The following is a 13,449-nucleotide window of genomic DNA, read 5'->3' as shown; positions in this document are numbered from 1 at the left end:
CCAGGAATACTGAAACTGGTTATGGAGACAAAATTGTAAATGTTAATGTTAAGGTCAAGGACGAGAAACCTGAAAACTTTATGGGGAAAATCCAGGTCAGTGTACAGTCCTCACCCATGACATCGAACTTCTACCAGGAACTGCTCCCATACGACAACACCCTTATCGTATAAGCCCGGTCAAGAAACTAGTGATGAAAGAAGAAGTGGAATATCTTCTGAGAGCTGGATTAGCTAAACCGAGAAAGTCACCATGGGCGTCTCCCTGTCTATTGGTACCAAAGGAGGATGGCAGCACACGACTGTGTACAGACTACAGGAGAGTAAATTCTGCTACTGTTAAGGATAGTTACCCTTTACCCCGTCTAGATGACCTTATAGACTCTGTGGGCCAAGCAAAGTATGTAGCTAAGATAGATCTCCTCAAGGGGTATTATCAGGTAAAGTTAACATCTAGAGCCAAGCTTATATCGGCTTTCATAACTCCTTTTGGGTCATTCCAGTATGAAGTAATGCCTTTTGGTTTAACAAATGCCCCATCCACATTTCAACGCATAATTAACTACACCATTCAGGGTCTAGAGGGAGTATTTGCATATCTAGATGATATATTGGTGATGGGAGATTCTTGGGAAGAGCGTATGAAACGTTTGAATATGCTCTTTGATAGATTAAGAGAAGCCCAGTTAACAATAAATTTACAAAGATGTGTTTTTGGTCAAGCTACAGTTACTTACTTGGGACATATTGTGGGTGGAGGTAATGTCAGGCCTAAAACTGCAAATGTTAATGCCATTCTTGACTATCCAGAACCTAAGACTAGGAAATCCCTTAAAAGATTTCTAGGTATGGTTTCATATTACAGGAAGTTCTGCCGTAATTTTGCTTCAGTAGCTGCCCCTTTACATAGTCTTACCAGCCCTAAAAAGAAGTATGAATGGGATGAGAGATGTCAGGCAGCATTTGAACATTTAAAATATTTTTTGAGTAGTGAGCCAGTCTTACACAGTCCTAATTTTTCTAAACCCTTCTCTTTGCAAGTAGACGCTTGCGACACGGGTGCTGGAGGAGTGTTGCTGCAGGAAATTGATGGGGTACTCCACCCAATAGGATACACCTCCAGTAGCTTCAAGCCTCATCAGCTGTCCTACAGTACCATAGAGAAGGAGCGTTTAAGTTTGGTTCTTGCTCTCCAAAAGTTTGAATGTTATCTACAAGGAGCTCCTGTCATCCATGTCTATACGGACCCCAACCCCCTCATCTTTCTTGAGCGCACAAAGGCCCATAATCAGTGCTTACTAAGATGGGCTTTATATCTTCAAAACTTCAACCTTCAAATAAAGCACCTCAAGGGGAGTGACAACGTATTTGCTGATGCCTTGTCACAGGCCCATTCTCAACCTTCTCAGGAGATGTAAGGTGTTTAACTTTGATCAAGCCACTCCGCTGGGCTTGATTCTCTAGGGGGAGGTATTACACCTTCCACATTATTGTAATTATTGTATATATTTTGCCTTACTGTTTCCCCCTGTATACCACTTTCCTTTGTCCTTTCCCAGAAACTTGTTTGCCTTGTTTCACACTCCTTGTTCTTACTTGCTCCGCCCATCCTAAATTTCTTCGACCCCTAAATGTAATTTTGAATCAGTCTCCACTCAGCAACTAAACCAAGGACTTTGGTGTCCGGCAGGGAAGCAGTCCATTTTATTGTGATGTATCTATAACCTAAGTATAAGTGATATTGTTGTAAGGGTTTAATAACTAATTGTGCTTTTGTTTCAAGTGTTCTTAATTTCTAGTGTGATTACTTTTCGAGACGTGATTGTCATTTGTCATTTATTTTGTCCTATTGTGTCATTCCTGTCCTTTATGGCATTTGTGTTCCTTTTATATTGACGTTAAGTCTAATTGCAATGTTTTGTAAATAATTTTTGCATTATTATATTTAAATCTTGTTTGATCGTATTCTCATTCAAATACCTTTATTTTGCATTATTATGGTTCATTGAACCCACTTGCTAAAATGGTAAATTACCATTCTCTCTCACGACTGTAATAATATATATATATATATTATATTATATATATATATATATATATATATATATATATATATATATATTCATACAGCCCTTAAGCTTTGGAAATGGTCCGAATGTCAGTAGGTTTGCTTAAGTTCTGAACTTTCAGTCTATTTGCCATTAGAAGTTCGAGGATGATAAATGGTCCTTCGAATTTAGCCGTTAGTTTGTAGTTCAGACCTTTCGTACGTACTCTTGTATATATGAAAGGGCTGTTGCCTTGTATAATAAGGCGCCCTATGAGGTTATGTTAGACTTGCAATAATCTTACGCTAAGTCGGTTGGTTATGCACTTCCATACTCATTGGAGTGTCTTGGGGTTTGATGATAACTTTCGAAGTCGGTATCTTCTTTGGTTATGACGACGATGTGTTAAACTCATGATGATATCTTCTTTCTGATGTGAGGTTTCTAGCAGAAAACACTGAGTACAAAAAATAGTTCTATTCTCTGAGATTACATGATGAAGATCAGAGGAAATTTGTACAGGTCTTCTAATGACGATGGCTTGATCGCTTCTGCCAATGATGATGGCTAATTCAACTCTGACTACCATCTCGGTTACAGATCATAAAGGAAGCAGACAGTAGCTCGAACATATGAACATACATACATAGATTACAAATCACGTAGGCCGTTTGAATTATAGGTCGCTGTAGTTGTCTCAAGCAGGAAGCTTGGACTAATGTTTTCAAAACAAATGAATGACCACAGGTGACGGCACGTCATCTTAGCCTACTTTATTGTATACGTCATCTTAGCATACTTTATCGTATCTGGTCTGATCACATTCCTGCAAGCAATCTGGTTGACCTCTTGGGTCACTGGTTTTTAATTAATCATAGTTTTAGTGTTTTATATATATGGAATAACATTCCATATTTTTATTATGTAACACTTACATAAAAGGTCGGTCGGCTACAAAACCAACCACTGAATATTACTCAAGCTTGACTTGCATTTGACTTATAGGAGTGTGATACAGACACTATGTGAATATATATAGATATATAGAAAATACTTATAAGTAAAAAAAATTCATGGTGTACACAAATACAGATTCAAGTAATAAATATAAGACATAAGCATATGATGATATTCGTAAATAATAGTGATCACGTGATATATACTGATACAGTTTTCACTTCATCTCATTAAGATACATATGCTACAGAAAATACTAATGTACTCTGATAATTGCATAGGATAAAGATTAACATGATAAAAATCATATTTTAACTGATAAAAATTCATATATGAAGTGATAAAAATTATTAATTTTTAAGCTGATTCATCGAACCATATACTAACTGGTTCATTAATCCATATACTAACTGCAGTTATTGGTAAGATAAAAGGTAACAGATTGATTATAGGCTACCTGATTTATTTATACATATGTATATGGATTCATATAATTATGATCAATATATGTGCACTTAATACAGCTGATTCACATAAACGACTAATCTAAGTGATTAATCAAGGTGCACTTTAAATAGATTCCTAGTGCGTACACGCACAGATATATGTCGATTCATTGATTAACTTCTATATTCTTCAAATAAAGCATGCTTAGATACATGATTGATACTGATTCTTTACTGATACTTTATATATGAGATACATGACTGAGGATATATCTACTGCACATTTAACTAGCGTTCGAACAACTTTTCGTCCATTACACAGTTCCAGACAACCACCTATAGCCAAATAAAATGGCCAATTCCAAATGGTTAAAAACAAGGGGAATTACCTGGGCAGGTCCGACGTTCTATTTTGCGCTCATACTTGTCCTCTGCATCCTATGCCATACGAATATGTTCGCGATGAATAAAATTCATCCCCAGCACGAGTCCTGCACCAGCAACGTAGAGTTGAATATCCTCTTGGTCGTAATTGTCGGATGTATGTCCCTCTTTGTAGTCGATTGCGATTGCGACAGCCGCCAGAGCATTCCGCATTAAAACGAGATTAACGACAGGATACGGGTGTCGGTCCAAGAAGTTCGCGAAATAAGCTTGTTCACTTATGATGGAGCTTATTCCCTTCACATTGTAGGCAGTTGTTACCTTCACTGCAGTTGTCTGCAGCGACGAACAATTTTTTGAAGTTGTAGACGATCTGTTCGGGCGTGCGATGTGAAACTCTCGTACTGCAGGATACTGTAACCAGGTTCCATTAATCAGCCTGTAAGTGAAATTATACTTGTCACAAGGCAAAGTAAATTCAGACGATATCCAAATACGGGAGGGAGAAAGCCGTTAAGGACTAGACTTAACCCACATGAATTCGCTGATATTTTATGGAATTCAAAAGAGTCAGCTGTACAAACTTTTTTATCCATGGCATTATAACAATGAGTGAACCTATCCAGGTCTATGATGAACGTAAAAATATCCATAATTATAAAAAATAAACAGATATCAATATGAATCCCGAAGAAAATTCGATATTACTGGTAGTAAGTTACTAGAAGTGGGAAACGGAGCTATTTGTAAGATTGCCAGGCAACATAAGAGTCAAAGAGAATATTAATCATGATTCTGTATTTCTCTACACTTACTGAAATTAAGCTGTGATAAAATCCAATCCTATGTGCCCCTAACAAAAGGTTCGTATTCAATTTTCTCGCGCGCATCCTCTGAGGTTAATTTTTAGGCAGGAGATCCTATGAAAGAACCCACTATGTAACTAATTTCTATATAAATTTTGGGTTTTTCAAGAAAATTTGACATTTTCCCATGAATGTGATTTACTTGAATTGTAATAGGCTAATGTTGCAAGTAAATTTTTCATATCCATGACCTGATACTTCTAAATGCCCGTTTACCAATATCATAAGCTGATTTATTGACTCTAATTGTCTATGAGGTTCAGAAAAAATTAATTCATTTTGATGTTATAGAAATTCTGTTTGCTTATTTTGTTCATTAATTTTAAAACGATTGCAATTCCTTAGCTAAAGTTGCATTGCATTGCAGATAGACACTTGTACCTAACAACCTGCCTTGCCCATGAGAAGTTCGGGCTAAGCATTCCTCTTTCCAGCCAACCTGCTTTGCAAGCGGTTTATTGAGGTTAAAAGGAACAATGATGATTCGGCAAATGCGCCAGGCACCTTCTAGACTGATGACCTCATCACCAGCTTAAGAGTTACGTTACTTGCTGTAATAAATACAGCTTTAGTACTTCCAAATGATAGCCATGTATAAAATGGATATTTTTTGTTTTAATACTCCACCCACACGGAAGAATGTCTGAAAAAAACAGTACCAAAATTGAACAATATATTAGTTTCATGTTGGAAATCTGCATGATTGTAAAATAAATGTAATTATGTTAAATTAGATATTCCTTATTCAAACTAATGAAAAGGGTTTCCATACAAATTTTATATGTACTATTTACCCTGTATAAGATTATTTGCATAGATATACATTTTCACTTCTAGACTTCCTGACTTTAAAATCTCTTTTATTTATTTATTTATTTTTTTTTATCGACTACGAATATAAATCACCAGGACAGACAATATGTCAGTAGGTTTTGATATGTGTTTGAACTTTTAGCTTATTTGTCATTAATATCCCTAGAATACTGAATGGACTACTAAACTAAAGCGTTCAAATCTTTATGCATATATATTTGGATATTTTATTAACCTATGGTTACGTTTTGCTTATTGATTTTATCGTGATTCCTTTTTTTTTTTATTATTATAATTTGTAACCCTTCCGACTTCTTACGGAGTGTATTATATCGGCTCCACTTGTATCCATATTTATTTTATTTTTTATATTTATTTATTTATATATTTTTTTATATATATATTTGATAAATTAATGGTTGGCTTGAATATGTGGAAAAGTGTTCTAGCGGCGTACCGTATAAGGCTACTTGCGGTATCAATTCTATAGATACAAGATATGAATAATAAAGGTATTTAAAACCGCGAGAACCGCTATAATCCAGTTCGGATCCAATATCACGAGAGTAACTCGTAAGACATGACACTTTCTTATTTATCCGTTCTACCAAACCGATTGACTCTGGGTGATAAAATATGGTATTGGTTTTCTTAATGGAAAGGAATTCACACAACGAATTAAGGAGATTATTATTGATTTACACCACCCGAGTCAGAGATTATCATGTGTTGAATTCCATGTTTACTGATTTAGCACTCATAAATATTCCTAGCGCACTCAATTGCGGTGTTTGTTTTCTTAGTGCTATTAATTCTATATAACGTGTCAAGGCAACTATTAACACTAAGAGGTGTTTATTTCCTCTGTCAGACTCGTAACTCTGTTAATAATTCTACGTGTATTCTTTCAAGGATTGATTTGGTACGGGATAGGCCCTAAACTGACAGGTGTCTCGTGTGTACCTTGTTTTCATGACACGTGTTACAATTAGTTATGTCCTTTTTATATCTGTAAGCATTGTAGGCCAGTAAAACATTGATTTGGCTTTCTGTGACATAATAGAGAACCCTGGATGACGGAATGCAACCAGTTTAGGACGATTGGTATAAAGAGATTATTACTACTACCTGGTCGTTAGTCACCTGCTGTGTTCTTCGGGTTTTCCTCGTCACGGACCTACATATGATATTACATTTGATTACATAATTCTGATACACATACCTTAAATATACTTATGCTTTAGGGTTTCCGTTCGAAGTGTTTATTGTTTTGCTTAGCTGCTGACCCTGTTTCTGTTCGAAGCGTTTATTGTTTTGCTTAGCTGCTGACCTTGTTTCCGTTCGAAGTGTTTATTGTTTTGCTTATTACTGTTGACCCTTGTTTTGTTCAGTTTGTAACAGTTCGGCACTCCATCCCAGATATTCAATGCTCGCGATCTCTTGGGTTAATGAATTTTTTGTTTAGATACGGTTTTAACAATAGGCACGGATGTTTCTATATCTTTTAGTCCAATTAATGGTTCTTTGCAGTATGGTGTGGGATTGCGGGATAATGCGTCAGCTATGATATTTGCTTTCCCAGGTAGATATTGTATCTTGGCTTCAAAGACCTGAATGATCATATGCCGCCGAGTTCCTTTGGGACTGTGATTAAAGCCTTTGAAAAACTCGGTAAGTGACTTATGGTCAGTAAGGATTTTAATAGGATAGCCGTAGATTATGAACTTAAAATGTACTAGTGAGTTAACGATACTTAGCCCTTCCTTGCCTATTACTGCATATTTACTTTCAGAGGGCTTTAGTTTACGTGAATAAAAAGCTATAGGGAAGAACTGTTTATCATATTGCTGAAGTAGTACCCCTCTTACCCCTTGGTCTGAGGCGTCTGTTGCAAAAATAAAATTCCTTATCTAAATCAGGGATTTTTAAGTTAGGTGAGCTGCATTATTCCGCTTTTAAGATATCGAACGGCTGTTGATGCTTTTCAGACCATAATAAATCTACGCCCTTCTTCGTAAGATCTGTTAAAGGAACTGCTATGATTGAAAAGTTACATATTTATATACGATTGTAATACCCACTACAGCGCAAAAGTGCTGTATCCCCTTACGTTAATAGGTACCGGAAAGTTATGAATAGCCGACACCTTACCATGGACTAGTTAGGACCTTGACTAGACACATAAAACCTAAATAAACATGTTCGGTTTTTAAAACTCACATTTAGATATTTTACTCTGAGATTATTTGTCTTTGTCTCTGTAGCACTAGCTCTAGTTTATGCGAATGCACTTCTAAGGTATTAGAAAAGATTACAAGACCAACCATATAGGCATGTAGGGTATCCCCTAAAAGTCTCCAAACACTATATTGTAATTGGGGTGCAACGTAAGCTGGAGGCATACGTAAAAATTGATAATGTCCCCTGAGTGTGCTGAAGGCGGTGTATGAGGTACAATCACTTAGGTAATGGTATCTGGTGAAAACCTTTAAGTAAGTCCAAGCTGGTGAAAAATTTATTCTGACCTAACAAAGATAAGATATCGTTGGTACATGGCACTGGAAAATGATCGGGAATCGTTTCCCTGTTTAAGCGACAGAAATCTACGCAGATACGCCAAGTCCGATCTTTTATGGCATGACGTTTGAGGGAAAAATAATATGGGCTATTTGATTTCCTAATGACTCCTATTACTAACATTTTTTCAACTTCGTCATTTATCTCTATTTTGAAATTTCATTGGGAGTCTATACGAAGGTACGTATATAGCTTTATGTTTGTCCTTAGACCGTATTTTGTGTTCGATGACATCCGATTCCCCCAGAGATCACTCGCTAGTGGAGAAACATCCTGGTATTCAGATAAAAGATAAAGAAAATTTCTGCTGAATCACCTCTGCTTGAATGACTTTACGGATATTACTTTAGATAAGAGTATAAGAGAGATTCATCTATGACTGGTTGGGCGTGATTAAAAATTAGCAACAATAAAAAATGCGATATTTATATGTATAGGTTTTGTGGATTACACACTCTAAGACATTCGAGGGTGCATGCATCTTGAGATTTTGTGTGCAAACTGCGACTGCGGCTGTGGGAGAATTCTGTTAGGTCGCTTGAACAATGTTACGATTTATGAGACAAATGATTGGTTCTTCTATATAAGTTATTTGATTAACTGTCTCTTTTTGTTCAAAACGGATTTTAATATGTTAGAAGGTCGTGTGATTCATAGGAAAATTCCTTTTTAATTCAAAAAGGTATTGGCATGAATGATCCAACATCGCTTTTCCCCGCTCTGCTAGAGTTGCTTATTGTGTGGAATGTGCTTTGTTTTGAACACTCGGCAGATTTGACTGACCCTGACCGTTTGACTAAATGACACAGTAACCAAGTTTGCTTAAGCACGATTTGTTTGACTCTGATTTTTAGGGCTACTGTTTACCTATTTCTTTTTATAATAATTAGGATTCTTCTCTTTATTACCATCGGCAACATATAGTGTGTTTTTAGCATTCTGTTGTTGGTTACGTATAAAGCAACGAACATAAGAATGACTTGAACTATAAAGAATTGAGCGATTACTATTAAAACAAGTTATCTATTGCGTTATTATGAACTATATGTACTTGCTGTGGTTTTACTTTGTTCTTTGCTAGAATTTGAAATAGTGAGAGATCCAGGTCAGCGCATTTCGACATTTTTTTGTTAATTTGTTTATATGAATGTTAAGTATGTTAACCTAATGAAAGTGTTTATAGACATGTTATTCCTTGCAATCCAGCCATATTTTTTACAGTTCAGTCATTGAGATTCGATTTTTTACCCATAACTAAAGGCTGAAACTGCGATCGGGACCTTGCAAAGGAGCATTTATTGTCCTGACCCGAAATAGTGTAACCTCTAATTTATCCAGATTTGTACGGGTGTTCCACTTGTTTTTGTGTGTTTTCTAATCACTATGGTGCCTAACTACCCTATCCATGCATCTGTATAAATACAGACGTCCACTGCGTAAACGCATATTCAATGTTTAATATGATTTGTTACGTACAGAATTAATAATCACCCAAAATGATAAAATTAACACAGTATATGATTATGATATTTCAGTAGAACTTCTGTAAACAGAAACTCAAAGATAAAAATTCACAGTAGCAAAATCCCAATGATGTAGATAATTTCTGTAAAAAAGTAAGATTAAGAATGTCTCGTAACTTCAGCCACAGGAATAACGAAAATTCGACCTGTAAAGGAAACACTCAGTTACTCCAAATGAATAAAAAAATTGTACTTAGCTTGATTTTGTGGGAAGTCACAGTGTTCTGATAAACGACACACGGCCTTGGCCCTCCTTCTCTGTTTAGCGGATGACCTGGTATGGCTTGAGTTTCCCCCGTGCGCGTTGTTCGTTTGTTGGATGATTCGATTCCTCGAAGATCCAATGCCGCAGATGCGTTTGGTTTGTTTCTTGAAGTGCTGGAAACGCTCAATAAACGATGTTTTCTTGAATGATTCTAATGAGAGACGAAGCTTGCATTGCCGTAGGAAGAAGACACGTCGGGTTTGTTTCTTGAAGTTATGCACTGCTGAAATCGCTCACTAAACGATGATACTAAGTTGCTTGAAGAATCTCTTGCTTTCGTCGTCGTTGACTTCTGATATGATACATTATTCATTATTCTTCGGAAGACGTTGAAGAGTTCTTGTTGTTCTCTGAAGTCGCTCACTAAATGATGATATTAATGCTTTCGTCGTCGTTGACTTCTGATATGATACATTATTCGTTATTCTTCGTAGGACGTTGAAGAGTTCTTGTTGTTTTCTGAAGTCACTCACTAAACGATGACACTAAGTTGTTTGAAGAATCTGTTGCTTTCATCGTCGTTGACTTCTGAAATGATACATTATTCGTTATTCTTCGGAAGATGTTGAAGAGTTCTTGTTGTTTTCTGAAGTCGCTGCCACCAATGAAAGGGCTGTTGCCTTGTATAATAAGGCGCCCTATGAGGTTATGTTAGACTTGCGATAATCTTACGCTAAGTCGGTTGGTTATGCACTTCCATACTCATTGGAATGTTTTGGGGTTTGATGATAACTTTCGAAGTCGGTATCTTCTTTGGTTATGACGACGATGTGTTAAACTCATGATGATATCTTCTTTCTGATGTGAGGTTTCTAGTAGAAAACACTGAGTACAAAAAATAGTTCTATTCTCTGAGATTACATGATGAAGATCAGAGGAAATTTGTACAGGTCTTCTAATGACGATGGCTTGATCGCTTCTGCCAATGATGATGGCTAATTCAACTCTGACTACCATCTCGGTTACAAATCATAAAGGAAGCAGACAGTAGCTCGAACATATGAACATACATACATAGATTACAAATCACGTAGGCCGTTTGAATTATAGGTTGCGGTAGTTGTCTTAAGCAGGAAGCTTGGACTAATGTTTTCAAAACAAATGAAGGACCACAGGTGATGGCACATCATCTTAGCCTACTTTATTGTATACGCCATCTTAGCATACTTTATCGTATCTGGTCTGATCACATTCCTGCAAGCAATCTGGTTGACATCTTGGGTCACTGGTTTTTAATTAATCATAGTTTTAGTGTTTTATATATATGGAATAACATTCCATATTTTTATTATGTAACACTTACATATATATTAAATCGCCTACTGCATATTGTTTTGTTTGTTTGGCAGTTTTATCTTGATTATTTTTCATGATTATCTGCGCTTCTTCAAGATTCTTACGAAGTATGTAGAACCTGTTTACACTCTCATTCACTATATCCTTTAAAGGATCTGATAAATTTTTTGTGGGTGTAAAAATGTGAAAAGGTGTCCTAGCGGTGCACCATAGAGTGCTTCATGCGGAGACATTTTCATAGAGTGATGATAACTATGATTGAGAGTGCTTGATATGGCAGGGATGGCAATATCCCAGTTGGGATCCATACCTCCGAGGGTGACCTGTAGGATATTTAACACTTTTCGATTCACCCGTTCTACTAACTCATTAGATTAAGGGTGATAAATCATGGTATTGATTTTTTTTATGCCTAGGAATTCACACAAGGAATTAAGAAAGAGATTATTGAATTCTCCATCAGAGTAGGAGACTATCGAGTGTGGAATTCCATGTTTACAAATATAACATTCATAGAACTTTCTTGCACATTCAATAGCATTTTGTTCTTTAAAGGTATTAATTCTGTGCAGTGGCGGACTGGGTCTAAAAATTGTGGTTGCCAGATGACAAAAGAGGGGGCCCACTCCAACCCTCAGCCATAATACTATATAATAGAGTTCACATAACAAATACATAAAATATTTGAAAATGCACATGTGGAAACACAGAAGACAAATTATTGGAACGTTTATTTTTTACTAATAAGTGTAAATCACCTAGACATAATGTAAAGTAATACCAAATATAGATACATAATTGCTTAGTTGAATTTCTAACCAAAAGTTTAATGACATGTAAAGTAGTGTTATTTTGAAATGTTTGCAAACTAAAAATGTAATCCAATAAACCTGTAAAGATAATCAAGAAGATACATATAGCCTGCATTCTTTATACGTTTTCTACTTAAGTCTTCTTTCAAATAATTTAGACATATATAGCATTTATCATTAATCATACATATGTCAAATTTTATCACCTCCCCTTTATTTAGTCTAGCCCATCAAAAGACTAGATTTTATATGGTTTTGATTAATTACTTTCATAATTGTGAAATACACAAAATAAAAGTATACTTTCAATACAGAAGTATAACATGCATATACTACCAATTTATCAAGAATTTTGAAATAATATTCGGGTATATCTAAGCATACTTGTACTACACAATTTGTATATAGACAGCTAAAAACTACAAAAACCTATTACATGCAGTCCACTATATTAGGAGCAATCGCTAAAGTTCACTGGAGGATTGTGCAAAAATGCTAATAATTACTTCATTGTCCAGCTCATCTAACATTTCCTTTTCAATGGATAGTAACATGTAAGATTCTAAGTTTTCCTCAGACATTGAATTTCTTAACCTTGTCTTTATAATCTTCAGTTTTGAAAATGCCCTCTCGCACTTTACTTGGGTAACAGATAATGTGCAAATTATTTTATAAAGTTCATAAAGGTTATCATATGCCTTGTCATGACGTCTGTTGGAAGCTAGAATTTTCAGTATACAAGATGGGCAAGTAGTGTACATTTTACTGTTGGTGCAACTGCTGCCCACATTTTCACCATCATGAAGCAATAACTTTAAAACATCAAAGTTTGAAGAAAAAGAAAGAAAAAAAAACAGTTCCAATTTCACTTGATCTCTGATGATTTGTGGAAACAACTTGATAATTCCTCTCAATGCTCCATCTTTAAGACCTTTCTCAGCAATAGTTTTAAAATTTGTAGAGTCCAAGCAAGATAAATCTTTATACAACTGTTTGTGTTGTACAAAGCGGGATTCCAGTGACTGAACAATACGATCCATTATTAAATTAAACACATTTATTCTAAAACCAACCAGGGGATCTGAGGAGCTTCCTTTATCACTAGCAAGTTCATCTGCCATTTTTATCTTCTTCTTTCTCTTAACTGGCAATGCATCTTCCAAAGCATCAATTTGAAATGTTATCTGTTCATTCAAATTCATCTACGAAATTTCCTCACTACATTTCGTTACAAATTCAAAAGCCTTGCTGTGGATATTATCAAATGTTCTTGTCTGTTCCTTCAACGTTGTTGTAGCTGTACCAAACTCCATGCAGTAAACATATCTAATCCATTGATCTGCAGGTATTTTGATAAAAGGGCTGTAGTTTCAAATATATACAAATAAGTAAATGCAGTCAATATGGTTTCAAACTTTTCAAGACTTTGAAGAAAAACGTTGCTTCATACTTTGTTTTTGCAT

The 13,449-nt window shown here is 35.6% G+C and overlaps 1 protein-coding gene across 1 annotated transcript; it reads right to left on the bottom strand.

Moving 5' to 3' along the window:
• Positions 1-12,450: 12,450 nt before the first annotated feature.
• LOC135203907 (uncharacterized) lies at positions 12,451-13,188 on the bottom strand. Its single transcript, XM_064233839.1, has one exon. The coding sequence runs from the start codon at positions 13,186-13,188 to the stop codon at positions 12,451-12,453; it is 738 nt and encodes a 245-aa protein (XP_064089909.1).
• Between the last annotated feature and the right edge of the window lie 261 nt (positions 13,189-13,449).

Source organism: Macrobrachium nipponense, chromosome 44 (assembly GCF_015104395.2).
Source record: "Macrobrachium nipponense isolate FS-2020 chromosome 44, ASM1510439v2, whole genome shotgun sequence".
Classification (NCBI taxonomy): domain Eukaryota; kingdom Metazoa; phylum Arthropoda; class Malacostraca; order Decapoda; family Palaemonidae; genus Macrobrachium; species Macrobrachium nipponense.
The sequence above is the reverse complement of the archived record's forward strand: the minus strand, read 5'-3'. Positions and strand labels throughout refer to the sequence as shown.